The sequence below is a fragment of the Chlamydotis macqueenii genome, chromosome 1 (assembly GCF_036417535.1).
Source record: "Chlamydotis macqueenii isolate bChlMac1 chromosome 1, bChlMac1.mat, whole genome shotgun sequence".
NCBI classification, from domain to species: Eukaryota; Metazoa; Chordata; class Aves; order Otidiformes; family Otididae; genus Chlamydotis; species Chlamydotis macqueenii.
In genome coordinates, this window is record NC_141556.1 from 42,494,605 (window position 1) to 42,511,278 (window position 16,674).

The 16,674-nt window shown below is 37.8% G+C and overlaps 1 protein-coding gene across 7 annotated transcripts in view; it reads left to right on the top strand.

Moving 5' to 3' along the window:
- NAV3 (neuron navigator 3) overlaps positions 1 to 16,674 on the top strand; it is a 275,097-nt gene that overhangs the window by 214,326 nt on the left and 44,097 nt on the right. For 5 of the 7 annotated variants that reach the window (XM_086749670.1, XM_086749690.1, XM_086749680.1 and 2 more), the window contains 5 exons: positions 97 to 585; positions 7,202 to 7,243; positions 9,560 to 9,720; positions 11,583 to 11,771; positions 14,155 to 14,207. In XM_086749670.1, coding sequence (XP_086605796.1) covers positions 97 to 585; positions 7,202 to 7,243; positions 9,560 to 9,720; positions 11,583 to 11,771; positions 14,155 to 14,207 — 934 coding nt within the window. The remainder of the gene's footprint in view (positions 1 to 96; positions 586 to 7,201; positions 7,244 to 9,559; positions 9,721 to 11,582; positions 11,772 to 14,154; positions 14,208 to 16,674) is intronic. The other 2 variants (XM_086749711.1, XM_086749720.1) reach the window with 2 other exon arrangements.

Below are 16,674 nucleotides of genomic sequence, written 5' to 3' on the forward strand. Positions count from 1 at the left end.
GGTAATTAAAAATGTGTAGTTTGGCTCTTAGGATGTTACGCCATGAATGTTTAATGTGGCTGTCAGTTTCTCTAAAGCTATTTGTTTTACATTTAGGTTGTTTGGTGCCAAGGCAAGTGGTAAAGCTGCCTCTGCACCCAGTACTGAAGGTGTGAAACCCACATCGGCAATGCCCAGCCCTAGTACCACATTGGCACGGCAAGGCAGCCTGGAATCGCCATCCTCGGGCACAGGCAGCATGGGCAGTGCAGGTGGGCAAAGCGGTAGCAGCAGCCCCCTCTTCAGTAAACCTTCGGACTTAAATGCAGATGTTGTAAGCTTAAGTCACTCCTTGGCTTCCAGTCCCGCCTCAGTGCACTCTTTCACGTCAGGTGGTCTTGTGTGGGCTGCAAACCTGAGCAGCTCTTCAGCGGGCAGTAAGGACACACCAAGTTACCAGTCCATGACTAGCCTTCACACCAGTTCCGAGTCTATTGACCTTCCTCTTAGCCATCATGGCTCTCTCTCTGGACTGACAACAAGCACTCAGGAGGTTCAGAGCCTGCTCATGAGGACTGGAAGCGTCAGATCTACTCTCTCGGAAAGGTGAGCTTGCCTATAGATACAGTGACCACGAAACCAGTGAGAGGCAAAAGGACAGGAGCCAAAAAAACCAAACCAAACCAAACCAAAAACACCCTTCACCTTTTTTCCTAAAGGGACACTGTTTAATTAGCAGCTTAGTCCTTTATGTAAAAAAGGAAGGAAGGAAGAAAAGACAGCTGAAAGTAATCACAGGCATTGAACATGGAATCAACTGCCTTTTAAGGTTTTCCAAGCACATTTTCTATCCTGAGAAGTTTTTTTGTTCCCTTGTTCTGAAGAAAAACCAGAGAAAAGAGCAAAATTGTCTAATTAAAGGCAAATCTAAACAGCCACAGAACGACTCCTGCTTGCTGGACCTACCTGCTGTCTCAGCAATTGGTAGCTCTAAAGCTATATCACTGCCCTCTTGCTAACAAATCTCCATCAGTGAGACTCCACCAGTTTTCTTCCCGTTAACTCAAAGCGCAGGCAGAGCTGGTGGGCCCCTGCCTTCAGCTGACCAGTCTTGCCATAAAATTCCCAGTCCTGACAAGCTGCTTCTTACATGGTAATCGTTACACAGATCCTTGCCAAAATGCAGTTTCACTGGCAGGGAGACATTTTATAAGGTGAGACCCTCGCTATATGCACAGTCCTGCTGAGTGTCTGAACAGACAAACAAAAGCAAGAAAGAGTTTTTCCTCTGTTTGCTCTGTTAAAGCTCTTTTTGACATGCACCTATTTTAACATTTAATTGATACTGTAAAGTGGTGCATCCACCCTGGCACAGTTGTACCATGATTTTTAAGTTTTTTTTCAAAAACCTTTTTTTGTGTCTGTGAAATATTCGTTTGACTTTTGCAAGAGAGAAAAAATAAACTTTGCTAGGCAGTAAATAATTCTCCTGTGAAAATTTTCAAGATTTGCAAATGAAACTCTTATCCTGCATGGGGACTGAAAAGTCAATATTAAATATTTCATTAGCCTTTGATCCGAAAAAGAAAATTATACTGAGTCAGTCAGAAATATTTTAAACTTTTAAAGGTTACACTTAGTTGTTTAGAAAATACACAATTCCTTGAAGGAAAAAAGATCTTTTTTGTATATATGTGAAAAATATACAATGTTAAGAACTTTTTTCCCTTTGTATAAAACCAGAGATTTTTCAATACCAATCCTTTCCTTGGAAAGATTTCACTTTCAGTGAATCAGCATTAAAAAGAAAACCAAACAAAAAAAACCCAAAACCCTAAACAACTCTTTGCTGAATCTAGATGGAAACTCTCTACACATTTCATTCTCTTATGTTTCATTCATAAGTATTACTATATCAGCTAAAATCACACCTCTTACTGATATAAATACAACACTATAAAACATATGTGTGTACCTATATAATATATTGTAACAATGATAGTTAAAAATACAGTGATAGATGAGTTATTTGTAATTTGCACTGTACCTTTAATTTTTAAATAGTAATTTGCATTGTTTGCCATGAACTGAATGTGACAATATTTCTCATAAAGTTATTTATTAACATTTAGCTTATAAAAGCCTTCACTAATTTTTAGGGCTACATGTATGGATGATGGGGTCAATAGGATGATGTGGAAGAGTATGAATTTATGCCAAAGATCATATTTATACAGAGGATGTTAAACATCACATTTAAAATGTTAATGATTTGGCATAAGCTCCTGAGCAAGCCCCACTACTAATACTTTATGTATTTGTTCAGTGACTTAATTTCAGTGGTTCCAAATACTTTGCCTTTGGCAATCTTTTTAAGTTTCAAGTTTGTCCATATGGGGATATTATGATTGAGTCCATAGAGAGCCATTTATCATGTTTATCTGGCCTCAGAACAAATACGTGTACCTAGAGAAATACGGTGTCATTTCTTGAATTAAAGCCCCAATAGGGTTTTTGCTGTTGTATTTTTCTGAAAAGCCTGTTACAAGTGCTGTGTTATTTCTAAACTGTTTTGTACAGGAAAATGTACATGTAGCAAAATATTCTTTTCACAGCAAAACCATTGGTTTGCAACATTAGAGGTAGATATGTTTGGCAACAGATTATGTCATTTTTCCTTTGTAAACTCAGATTATATTTGAGATGCCTGTGGCAATTCTAGTCATAGCCTGTCATGGCATAAGAAATTATCTGCAAAGAGGCTTAGTCTTTATTCTTCAGTTACTCTAGAGCTTGAGAAAGACTGAATGAGCAGTCTCTATAGTGAGATACACTAATATAACGTAGACACAAAATCAGAAAGACTGAAGCAGAAAATGAGATACAATTAGCAAGCGGCATAAATTCTACACAGAGAAAGCCTGGGGAAAGCTGGAAGAGGAGAGCTAACAATAGATGGTACAAAGAAACGAGGCTTTCCTTCGTTAAAGCATTAACTGCAATTTGATAGCTGAGCATCACTGCTAGCAAGCATGCTAAGTGGGAATGAAAAGGTTAAATACTACTCCAGTTTACCAGTCCTGATGAACTTTTCACTTCCCTGCTTCAGACACAGCCAGAAACAGCCCTGCAGTCATTAGGACTGAAGAAGAGGTTTGAAAGGGTCTGTGCTGAGGAAGGAGCGAGGAGGAAGGAGGGCTGGGATGGAGGTTGAAGGGATTATGGGCGAGGCCACCTTGCCTTTGTTCCTGGAAAGAGACAGAAGATATTAAATAAGATGGGTTAAGTAACAGATAACATGGGATATAGTAATTAACAGCCTTTTAAATAAGACTAATTTAATTCTTTTACAGGAAAATAGGCTTTGTGAATAGAGGAAAGGAATTAGTAAATATAATAAGAAATCTTGAACTTAGTAAAGCTCTACGTGCTATTTCAAATAACATTCTCATAAGCAAATGAGGGAAATAAAGCAAGGTGCTTGACTAGTTGGAAAAGAGTTGTCAAAGACTAGTGGTCAACGGTTTATTAGCCTGTAGGGACATTACAGGGCAGGATGTATTTGCGCAAACACAAAATGGAAAACAATAAGGCAATTTTGCAGAAAGGAGACAGTGTCTAAGGGGTTGTAGTGCAGGGCAGAGCATTTTCCCAGTATTTTGAAAATGAAAGTATCACATCTAAGTTTTAGAAAGTAGTTATCCCAGTCTATATTTTCATGTTAGAGCTTTAACTTGAAGACTTTGGGACATCAAGTTTTAAGAAAGATTTGGTGCAACTGGAAAGAACCCCGAAAACGATACTAAAATCTCAGGGCACATCTGTGTTTCCTACTAAGGAGAGTAGACCTTGGCTGCCTCCAGAAAAGTGGTTACCTGCCATGGAGACAGCAGATGTGCAAGGTCTCTGCCATTTGTGCCCGTGCATACCTGTTATGTCTCAGTTGCTCCAGGGATGATCAGACATTGCCCACACCCAGTCTTCAGGCGAGCACCTGATGCAAGCCCACCAAGCAATGGTAGGGCATAAAAACAGAGCTCCTTGTCAACTGCTGTATTGATACAGTATCAAGGTTTACTCCAGCCAAATTTTATGTAATTCCATGAGATTCTTTTGCATTGTAGTAACCAGAAAATGAGTTCAGAAAATACTAGCAAAATATTTGCTTTTTAAGCAAAAGTTGCAACTCCCTCAGGACTTCTGCTGGTTTTGCACTAGCAGTATTTATTTAGACCAGTCTACTTCTCTTGTTACAGCAGTGTAACTCCCTGTGTGGGAGGGCACTTATATTTTAACTTACAACAATTTAGAGGGATTAAAATAAATCATATGGGTACTTTAAAATAAAACTCTCTGCTGGGGTTAGTTGGTGAAATATCGCTGCTGATAAAATTTTCCACGTGGACACATCATCAATAGTTCTTTTTGAACCCTTAGTTGCTGTTGGACACTGCAAATTTGTGTCTTTATTCTGCTTGGTCTGAGTGACACAGTAAAGGCTGCATTAAAAAAAAATGCAGAAATATGAGAATTAACAGTGGTCTCATCAGCAATAATGACTGTTTTTTAAGACTGGAAGAGTGGAAGTGGTTCCTGATTACATGACTAGCATACGCTGGTTTACTCTAAAATAATGTGTAGTTTTGAGGGTCATGAAAGTGCATTGAAATCCACTTAAGCTCTTCAAGACTTTCAATTGTTTTAAATTATCATCATAGTTGATGGCTGTGGTTTTAAGGTGTGAAACAGTGCATCATGTATCAGATTTTCTTGTGTGCTCAGGCATTTGTAGAAATTCATTTGTAAGACCTGTATCAGCTTGGCCCAGCCTGCCCTAAACCTCCCTAGATGCTTCTTAGCTTGCAGTAATTTATTTATTCCCTAGCAGCTCTGCAACAGTTAGATATAGCCCAAAGATACGGCATTATGGCCCTTTCCCAAGTTAGCCTCAACACCAAGGACAGGTGGGAACCTGAGAACTGTAAGACTTCCTGTAATTTCCCCCAGAGAATTTGCAGATGATTTCAGCAGTGCAAAATAAACCAAAGGAAATGGAGAAACAGTGAGCTTGATAACTTCAGCCTACATCTGCATGCATCTTCCCGCAAGACTGCTTTTGGCAATTGACATGGCAAAGGAGGACATCAGGAATATTACAATATTCTCAGCCTCACTTTATAATGGTATTTGTTTTGAGCTGAAGAGACAGTTTTCCATTAGTACATTGCTTCTTTCAGGAAAGGACTGACCTTTTGTCAAATCATCTTTAGAGATCTTTTGAGCACTGAGGTCAGGTTGGTAGTGTCCTCTTGGGATCACTGCACATTACAGTTCAGTTCTGTTTACCAAAAGTTCACTTTCTGTAGAAGTAACATACCCAGGTTCTGGGTGGAGGAATGCTTTCAGATACTAAAAAGAATGGGCAGTTATGGATCTGAATTAATAGTTTTATAGAACTATGGTTAATAGTTTCCTGCAATTATCTGAAATCTAGAGGCATCTTTGCAAGATTTACTATTTTAAAAACACAAATTAGTGTTTTCTACATTCACTTTTATGCAGTTGCAATAACGCTATGCTCATGTTGAGGAATATTCTACCCTATTTCATTTGTGTATCTGAATTCAAAGTTTTTTAGCAAAATCCCGTGGTCACTATTAGCCTATTTATCTTACTGACTTATAACTTTGGGCTTGTGGATTGCTTTGAAGGAGCACTGATTGACTCCTTTATTTTTAGATAATGTGCTATATATTATTTTGAAATATATAGAACTTCAAGTTAAAGGAATATTAGAAAATGTGTTGTTCATTAGGGTGTTTGAAGTATTTGCAGAAGAAACTGGTTTTGTTATTATGATCATCTTTGTTTGTTGTGAAATTGAGAGGTGCATAAAGGTACATAAAGGACCCATTCTTCTCTGAAAAGGAACTAAAAAATCCATGAATTATGCATTCAAATGCATATTCTCATTTTATCAACCATTCCTGAACTTGTTAGTTATGTTGGGAGCAAAATGCTGAAAATTTAGTTCTCTGTCTGATAGAGAACTACTCTCACATGGACCGTGATAGCTGTGCCTGTGTTGAAATGCTGCTATGTTTCTCCTTCCATTTGCCTTCTCCCCAAAGCCCTGATTAAACCAGTAAAATTGCCTGATGGTAAGAGGGGTTTACTATCATTAGATTCAGCCCTAATGGTAATGAATTGTTAACACCAACAGTATTTTCACTGCCTTTACCTACTTGGATCCAGGTTACGTGACAGTGGGGTGCCCAGCACCCCGTCACAATACAAAATGACCTTTAGTAATGGTGTGAGAGTTTTTCTGGGTAGGAAGGGTCTTAAGGTACTGTTATCCTCAGAGGTGTGATTATGATATGTAATACAGAGACTTTCTAAAGCCGTTTCACAATTTAATCCGTATGGCGACACTGAATTATGTTCTTAAGGAAGAAAACATTGCGACACTTCCTTGATGATAACTAATTCAAATTCAACCCACACTGGTCAGGGACTGATCTGCCAAGTCTTTATGAGGAAAAGCCCAAATGACACTTGATTTGGAGGAAAGCTAGTGGATGCCCTTCTAGTGATGGGGTTTAAATTAGGAAAACTCCAGCCATAGATCTTCATTGATCAGACACTCTGCAACAGCATGTGCGTGAATATGGAACAATGTTGCTCTGGTGCCACTTTTCATTGTCCCCACCATCACCTCATTATGTGAGTCCCATAGCAAGAGAAAGCCAAAGCCCAGTATATTTAGCATGTATTTCTACATGCAGAGCTGTCATTTGGCTTCTGGCAAGGCCATGCTGTCTCTTAGCAGGTGCCACAACCTTCATTTTTTTCAGAAATCTATTGGCATATCGTAGGCAACTGTGAAAAATAAAGATTCATGCTGCGACCATATGATTCTCGCACAGATTGCAGGGTGAAGCTGTAGGAAGGTTAGAAATGGTAAGAAAGGACTTCTTTCTGACTTGGACAGTCTCCAAATTACTATTGACCCAGCCCAGAGCATGTCTAGATGAAAAATGAATGTGCAGCACTCCATGTCCTGTTGTCCCCTCCAATGAATCAAGGATTTATAATGAAAGATATATTAAAAAGCATTAAATGACCTTCTGTTATGCACACATATCAAGACCTTTAAAATTTGTAATTCTGAACAGTCCTGTTTACTATATGTCCTTAGGGATTTTTTTTGTTTTAACAGCATGCAGCTTGACAGAAATACACTACCCAAAAAGGGATTAAGGTATATATTTTTTTGAGCATAACTGCTACTTCTCTGTTTTTCTGTAACTTTTTCTACACTGTCTTTCCTTTTCTTACTCCTTTTGTTGACCCTGTTTATGATAGAGTTCTTGGTACTTAGATTCAAACCAAAAAAAACCCCATAGATTTTAACAATGGACTTCTTTCTAAGTCTACCTAGTAAAAAAATTTCCTTTCAAGATATATCATGGAAAGGGAATACTGTTAAGGAGTTTCCTTATACAATGACTCTTAAAAGGCATTGAATCCTGGAGAGCTAAAAGAGACAGAACAACGTGCTTTTGCTATTCAGTGAGACTAATTGTTGAACATTACTGAGAAAAACAAGGTTTTAGATGTGGATCTGAACTTGAACTCTAAATGCAAACACTCTTGCAATTTGAACTGTACATCTACTGAAGGGTAAGGTTAGAAGATACCGATTTTAATATCCAAGATTTGTAAGCTAGTCTTTTTGATCCCTTCCAGCAATACTCAGAGTCTAACTTTGCTACTAGTTCTCCACTAATTAGAGCTGTCTTCATCACAGAAAAAAATAAGTCATCTACCCTCCTCTGAGCTCGGTGGTTAAAAGAAGGGATCATTACGTAACTTGTCTGGTCTCCTCAGGCATGGCAGCCTATCTCCCTAATCCAGGAAGGAGATTTGGCAAGCAAGGGTGTATGTGCATGCACACAGACAGTCTGCAGCCTTCCAGTCACTGAAATCACACAGTTAAATCTCTTTTGATAAATAATATTTTATGAAATTTTAAGATAGTGCTAAAGTGTTGTCACTATATAGCACTTTCTGCTCTTCTGCACTATCCATTCCTTAAAGAGAATTTAATCAAATTCCCATTATTCCAAAACAATCACTTTGGATTGGGAGAGAATGGAAAAGGTGGAAGACATGAAAGAAGCATAAAGGGGACCCTACAAGGAAACAAAGGGATAATTTGTTTGTGGCCGTATGATTGTTATGGTGGCTGAAAGCTGAAAGTGAAATGGAGTGGGAAAACTGCTTATAGGTGTATAATCCTGATCAGTTATCCCAGAAAGACCATCAGTTTGATTTAATGAGCAGAATTCTCAGTCCAAGACCCAGATCCTGAATTCTCATTTTGCCATCCTTCTGATCCAGTAACCACTGGGTAACTCTGCCTTACCACAATTCTAAGCCAAGATCATAGCTGTCTTTTTGAAAGGAGAAAGGAAGTAAATATTTAATCGAGACAAGATGTTTTAATGCTGTAAAATATTGTACAAAACCCCAAGCGCAATATGAGAACTTACATGCTCATTTAATCTGCTGTCTAAGCAGAAATAAGTGTACCTTGTGAGCCTGAAGCCAGAGTATCAAAAGCCCTTTCTGCTCTGCTGTTTGGGGAACACTGATGGCTCGTGACAGTGGTGGAGAAGGTACTTGTTTCTCAGCAGGAGATTGTGCTGAATGAAACAGGCTATTGCAGGCATTGCTGAAAACAATCTCTTGTTTAAGTTTGCACTGCCTGCCTATTTTAATGTTTAAGCACTGCCAGAATTGCCCTTCTTCCAGCCCAGGCAAAAGAAGCTGGGTCTTTGACTTACCACGTGTCAAGTTGCACTTGTTTTATTGGTTTGCCATAGGAAGCAGTTGATGAATGATTTCATTGCCAGACTTCTTCCTTCCAGATAATTTTTTTTCTGCTGATTGTGGATTTTTCCTGTCCCTTTCCCTCCTTCCAGTTTGGGGCAGGACACAATGCCAAGTAGCATTCAGAGTGGCAGACTGTGTGTATGACTATGAGTAGCTGTCGTTACCAATGCAAACTCCTTTTTCAGAGTTGTTGATCTGTTTTACTTCTGTCATCTAACTAATTGCCCACATGATCTGTGGCAGATGTCATTTTGTAAGAAGCTACTCACATTTCTTGGCTTCTAGTCTGTCTATTCCCCATCCTAGCCATACCCCTTCCGAGCTTTTGCATCAACCTGTACACTTCCTACAACTTTGAAGTCCTTTCCTGTCAGCTCAGTTGTCTGTCTTCTGTGGTTTATCATCGTATCTCTTCAAAGGAAGGGAATGCTTTTTTTTTTTTTTTTTTTGGGGGGGGGGGGGTGAAGAAGAAAGGGGTTTCAAGTCCTGTATTTTTTCTGTTGTAATAAGATGGTAAATTTTACCTTGGTAAAATCCCTGGTGATAATCACTTGACTAGACTTGATGCTTTCCAAGGGTTTTGTTCTTTCTAACCAATGAAGGGTAGTTATGTGACACTTGTTTCTTTCCAAACTATCACCTTCTTGTTGTTTTGAGCATGTCAGCTCTGGTTTTTCAGATATACTCCATCATCCCGGCAGACGAGTCAGGAGGAAGGCAAGGAATGGCTGCGGTCCCATTCAACTGGAGGCCTGCAAGACACTGGCAGTCAGTCTCCGCTTGTTTCTCCTTCAGCTATGTCTTCATCTGCAACTGGAAAATATCACTTTTCCAATCTGGGTAAATGCTGTTTCCCTTCAACATTTCTCCCACTTTAGAGTAGACTCATGAAATTCAATTGTTTATGCTTCTTAGTTTGCCAAACTAGATAATTTAGTTTAACATCTCCATCACCATATTGTGGCATCTCACTAATGAAGGGAAACTCAGTGTTCTTCATGGAGTAGGCCGGGGTACCTCCTATTTTGCATCCAGAAAAAAAGCACAGATTCTCTATGACTTACCCAAAGAGAAGAAAATCTGAGGCAGAGCTTGAAATTAGCCTCTATTTCAAAGCTACTCATCTTTTAGAATTCACAGTCAGTAGAATTCTTTCCAGAGATTTTAGTGAATGTCAACCCAGACACTAAACAATGCTTTTTCCCTATACACAGGTTTGCTTTGAGAGAGGTGTTTCCAATGTTTTTTAGTGGCTGGACCTGGCTATAACTGCACTGGGCCCAATCCAAATCCTACCCTTAAATACAATATAATATTTTAGAATGTGAGACCCGTTTCAGATTTATTTGATTACAAGTCAAAATTTAGATTTGGTCCTTCTGGATTTTCTTTCAAGTTAATCCAACACAAATTTAGTTTTGCTAATAATTTTTTTTCTTTAATGCTTAATAGAAAACCATTTATTTGCACAGTGTACATAAAGCTTCACAATGAGCTTTTGTGTTTTCGGCCACTCCTATGGAATTAGCAGCAACCTTCAAAGCATTCACACTTCTGTCACTCTATGACAGCTTATGGCATCTGTAGGTTACAATTACTCAAAAGCGATGTGATCAGGCATACAAATGTTGGTCTTTATTACATATGGGAAAAGGAAGTTGAACAATGCCTCTTTTAAAGATGAAATTGGATCCTAGCTAAGCAAGCCACTGCTTTGGATTTCCTCCATGTACTTGCAGTAGTTTTAGGCACAGCTCTTTTTAAGCAGTGTTTCTCTTACTTTATCATTTTCTGCTTACAATTATCTTCCTTTTCTTTTTGTTTGTAGTTCTTGTGCTCACAACAGAGAGCAATAAGATCAGAGGCTTTTTAAAATTTATTTTGTCCTTGTCCTTTCCTTCTTAGCATTATCATAGCCCTGTGGAGTAATTTGCTCTCACAACACAGCTGTTCTTGTAATTTACGACTTAAAGCACATCTAACATTATCTAAAATAGGAGTCCAAACACGTAGGCTGAGTTTGGATAAACATTAGCTTTTTCTTCTAGGTATTGAGTTCATGTGGTCCAGGTGAACCATAACCAGACTTTCCTTCCTACTGGCAAACTTTGCAAAAGCTTAAAGTAGGTTCATCAGTGCTGTCCTGGATTTCAACCATGAGTGCTGGGACTATTCCTGTTTATTATTATGAGACTCAACTAGCCTATGCAGGAGTTTTGACCTAATGTAGTGTTAGGTGCCATAGAAAATCAAAGGATAAATATGTCCTGCATATGCTAATAAACTTCGGTCGTAACAGCAGTTATTAATATAGGTTTGTGACAATAAAAATACAGCTACTGATTTATCAGAAGAGCTGCTTATAAAAAATGCTTACAACTTCTTATTCCTTTTTAACTGTTAACTTTTGTATCTCTCTCATTGTTTTTCTGTCTTGGGCTGTCAACGTGAACAAGTGTGTATTCAGACACCAATGTATAGTGTTACCATGTGTTCTACAGGACTAGTCTCCTCCAGCTCCAGCTCTTTGGAGATCATCTCTTTCACATTTTTGTGGTGGCTTTGTATGTAGGAATAAAGGCCTTTCATTTTCTCAACAGCATCAAGTCCACCTAACCATGCTAGTCCTACATTACAATTTTTTTCAGAACGAAGATTCATTTAATGGAAATGTGCTTCATTAATAAAGCTTTGTATTCCAGTGAGTCCAACCAACCTATCTCAGTTTAACCTTCCTGGACCCAGTATGATGCGCTCAAACAGTATCCCTGCACAAGACACTTCTTTTGATCTGTATGATGACTCCCAACTGTGTGGCAGTGCTACATCCTTAGAAGAGAGACCACGAGCGATTAGTCATTCAGGTTCATTCAGGGACAGCATGGAAGAAGGTAAGACCAAGTTCCTATTTGTATCAGTGAATAGGCCCCAAAACAGGCTCCCAAAATAGGCTTCCAAAGTGTAGTAAAATTTTAAAACATTTCTTCTGCAACATAAAAATTTAAATAATTTTTTGAACCTTTTTAAAAATTCTGTTCAGCTGGACTCACAGGGCTTCCTTCCAGTAATATGCAATGCTGTGTATGTCTTGCATGTATAAATCTTTTATCCAAAATTTTGGAGGAAAGGAAGCCATTCTTGTAAAATTATTTTATTCTTTTTGCCTCTAAATTTGAAGTGTCTGAGCATACTTGACTACTGTGGTTCCATACTTTCTTAGTCCGATTTCTGTATTTCCTTTTTTTTTTTTCCCCAAATGTCAGCACTACTTAGTATCCCATTTCTTTTGTAGTAATTTCATTTCCCTGCTTTCCTAGAGCCCCCTATAGCAGTACATGGATTTCTGCATTTAAATTCTGTCATTAATTCTGACGTCACTACTTTCTTTATGCAGATTTTCACTGTTGGTTTGGTTTCTTAATGCGATGTACAACACCTGGTATTTGGGGAATATTTTTTTTTCCAGTTTTGGGTTTTGTTCGTTTTTAACCACGGAGCATCTGACAACTCGTAATTAAATGCACTGTAACACTTTCTTCTGCCTAACAATTCTGGTAAATCTGATTATTTGCAGAATTCCCGTAAACACAAAGTTCTCACATCTTTTAATTAAAAAAGAAAAAAAGCAAACCCCCAAAAAAACAAAAACCAAAAACTCACTAAAATTTAATGAAGATTCATTCTATAACATCATCTCATCAATCTTTCTTACTGCTAAGCGATGACAATATAAATAGTCTTTATAAAAAAACAAATTAAAAAGTCTTTCCCTAGCCTCAAAGCTCATAGTTATGAGATAAAAGGGGGCAAAAAGAAGTCCTAGATAAAGTAATGGACAACTAATACTTTTATTTTTTAATTCATTCTTCTGTATTTTAGAGGATATGTCAGGCAGACATCTGGGTATGTGTTACTAGCGGTAGGGTGCAGGACAGATCAAGCTGTGAGTTGTCAGCACAGAGAGGATGGCTGACTGCACAGGAGCATATCGCATAATTCAAGGACAGAGGTGACTGCAGACCCTTCTCTGAGGAACAGGAGAATTATCAAAGGAAACACTGGAAGAATAATAGAGAAAACAAAGCAAATAATTTATGCATAGCAAAAGAGGTGTTAAATCTAAAATTTCAGTAATGGGTCACCAGTGGCTTTGACAAAAGCTATTTCATTGGTCATCTTTCAGGTCCAGCTGGAGTGGATAACCAGATCAACTTGAGTAAATGAAAGTCAATGCAGCAATAATACACAGTTTTCAGCAGTTTACGGTCATTAGAGATTAACAAAATGATGGTTTTTGAAGGCCAAGTGTGTTTTGTTTAAGAAGTTTGGAGCTCTAAGGAAGGTTATAGTGAAAGAAGTGAGGTAATGAGTAGAGCCAGAGTGCACGAGAGCAAAGTGGGAGTTTAGGCTGAGAGATTTAAAGCAGAGACTGAAAACCAGAGATAGATTGAAAGAAGCAGGATTTCAATGGTCACTGTACCACATCTTTGTAAATATTTGCCCAGTTACAAAACCAGATTTAAAGTCTATTTGGCTAATCCAAATATTCTTGTATTGTCAGTTTGGAATACAGATACCAATGTTAATACAAAATAATTTATTTACTAAAACGTGGCAGATTATTAATATTAAACAAATTTCTTTTGAAAAAAATGAAAAGAAGTAAAGAAAAAAAATAATCTTCTTTGAAATTCTATGTTGTTGTGTCCTTCCTCAGCGGAGTAATCAGAAGCAGAAGGGCAGTTTTGTCTCAGTTTAGTCTTCAGTTGCCATGCTCAGAGAGGCCAGAAACCCCATTTTTTGAGTTGAAGTCCTGCAGCTTCGCTTGGTGCTCTTGAGGCAGACTCTACTGATGATTAGTGGAAATATGGCACTACATCTTGCAGTAACCCTTTGACACAGACTACGTACGCCAGCATGCATGCGTCTGCGTTATGCTGAGAGGAGAAAACAGTTGAGCAAAGCCTCATACCTCTAAAGAGTGTATTAATCAAGTGACTTGTTTTCAAAACAATGAAAGTGATGCTTGGTTTGCTGGTAATGATACTGCATATCACTGGCTCACTCTCCTACCTCATAAAGCATTTTTTTTTTGTATAGAACAATCTTTTTAAATGCAGGAAAAAATATCAATAGCTTTTCTATACTGATAGCTCATAATTGCTCTTCATGGAAGATTGGTTCTCATTTTAAAAAAGATGTTTAGTTATTGAACTACATGGGGGAAGTTTTATGCTTTCATCAATATTTCATGTTATTTTCCTTTCTTTAAAGTACATGGGTCCTCATTATCACTTGTCTCCAGCACATCCTCTCTCTACTCTACGGTGAGTATTGACATTTTAAAAAAAAAGTTCTGCCTGCCTCTGTTCTTCTTCATTGTTCATGAAACTTTCAATGCTTTGAGGTTTAGAAGGTTTAAAATTGTACTACAATAAAGCAAGAACATTTATTTTCAACTTTGGTATTACCAGCATGCTATTTTAGAATACGTTATTTTCATCTTTTTGTGTGATTTGCTTAGAACTGCTTAAAATTACCTAGAGTACATTTTGAAAACTAAAAAGAAGCTAATGGTCTAGGACTCTCTCTTTAAGCAGGAGTCCTTAGCAAAGCAAGCTTTAAACTGTTTACCCAGGTTCATACTGTAAGTGGAACATCTTCTGAAACATTGCAGCTAAGTCTCACTCCTTAAGTTTCGGATTATGTAGACAAGATAATGGAAGTTATACAAAAATCTATAAAGAGCAAGAAAGGAGTTAGTATGACAAAATTACTAGGATTGACCTTTAGGGATTGTTTTTGATTAGAATTTCTTCTGCTTGATCCCTCTTGATCCTGTGAAAAAAAAAAATTAAACTTTTCAGCAATTAATCTGAAGATGATGCAGAAGTGGGGTATAAAAACATGAAAGGCTGGCAATCAGTATCACATCAGGTGAAAGCAGAGAACCTTTCGTTGTTTGATGATACAGTGCAGTGCCCCGTTTCCTCCAGAAAGGGATACCTTCACAAATAACTCACTTTCAGCTATTACAAGATTCAAGGAGAAGTACAAGAGCTTTTTTACCTTACTTAAGCAGGCCAAAATCACTTAGCAGGAATTCCAAAGGTCCTACCTTTCCATAAGTATCTCAATCAAATATATTTCTCAGAATTCTCAAGCATTGCCTTAAGCCTTGGAACTAGTGTTTTTCTGCAGCCTAATCACTGGAGAGGTTCAAAGTACTAAATAAAGATCAAGGTCCTTATTTAATATTACCAAAGGATAGCTGAAAATCTTGAAGTTACTTTCTGAAGATTGTTTATTTGAGAATTAGAATATGAGATTCAGAAGAGACATTTCATGATTTACTGCCATTGCTATGAATAAGTTCAATGAGACAGAAGTTCTGTGTTCACTACTATTTTCTTTATGTATTGGCTTTCTTTTCTGTTTTCATTTAGGTTTTCAGGACTTAATTTAATAGACTGGAAATCTAGCTTGTAGAGATAAGCATGTACAGAGACAACCATTTGGTTTCACACGAAAGTATGCCATGTAAGGGGACTTAGTAGACTGTAGGATTGAAATGCTGATTCAGTTTTGGCAATGAATATATCTAGCTCTCCGAGAAGTTGAAAAAGATGTGTGATAGTGTAAATTATGATAGGTTGTCTCCAGTTTTAATCTCCTCCTGCTCAGTAGGTGAGACACTGCAATTTGCACATATTTAGTTAATTGCTATATTTCTCATGCTGGCTCTCAACATTAGCTACACTTAGAATCCTCAGACTTCATTAACTCTGCTAAGCCAAGCTCGAAGGAGATTTGTGAGGACATGTCATTGGTATGTTAGTATTTTAGGTCTTAAAGAAAAAAAAATCCTTAGAAGGGTGTGATGCATGGATATGATGGAGAAGTAGAGGGAGAAAAAAAAAAAGTTACTTCCTTTAGAGCCTTTTGAACCAATGGCTGACTCTTGATTACAATGGTGTCACCATGAACTCTTAACTAAGAACTGCTCAGGTGTATTTGGTTGCCAAATTTTATTTTTTAATTTGATAGTATGCCCAGAATCCTGTTGTTCCTCTTTTACTGACTTCTTCCACGGCTCACAAAAGTTGACTTGTGGGAGCCACCTCTCTGAATGCTGGGAGAGAGGTAACACTTCCTTGTAGAGTGAGGGAGTCATCTGGTAACAACTTGTAGTTCTGCCTTCATCAGTGGAGGCCGGTGGTCTAAAGACAGTAGACCACATCCCCACACTACAGTTTCAGGAAAAGGTCACCAACCCTAAATTTTTATCTTTTTTCTTTTATTTTGGCACAGTAGGCATAGTCTGTCTTGATCCTTTGGTGACTTTTCGTGCATTGTATGTTTGAAGTAACAATAATGAGAACAGATTTTTGTTTTTTTTCTGTAGGCAGATCTCCTTTTTGCGAACATAGATCAGAAAGTTAGTATGTCACACCAGTGCTGGCAAATAAAACAATCATTATTCTAAATCATTCCCATATAGTGGTGTACCAGGAATTACAGTAGTTTCAACCAAGAGCAGTTCTTTTAGTCTTTTTAGTGCCTATTAACAGATAAGCATGTATGGAAAGAGACATTTTCTAGAAGTTATCTTCTCCTACACCACGTAAAGTAAGAAAACATTTCTATAATGAGTTATTAAAATTCTAACATCACAAAAGTTGTGCTTAATAGAGGCTTAAAAAAGCGGCTATCTTAAATTGTAGTAACACAGATACTGCCTGATGTCTGGAAATTTTCTGAGGAACTCTTATCTTGGGTTTTCTTAGCCTTTCT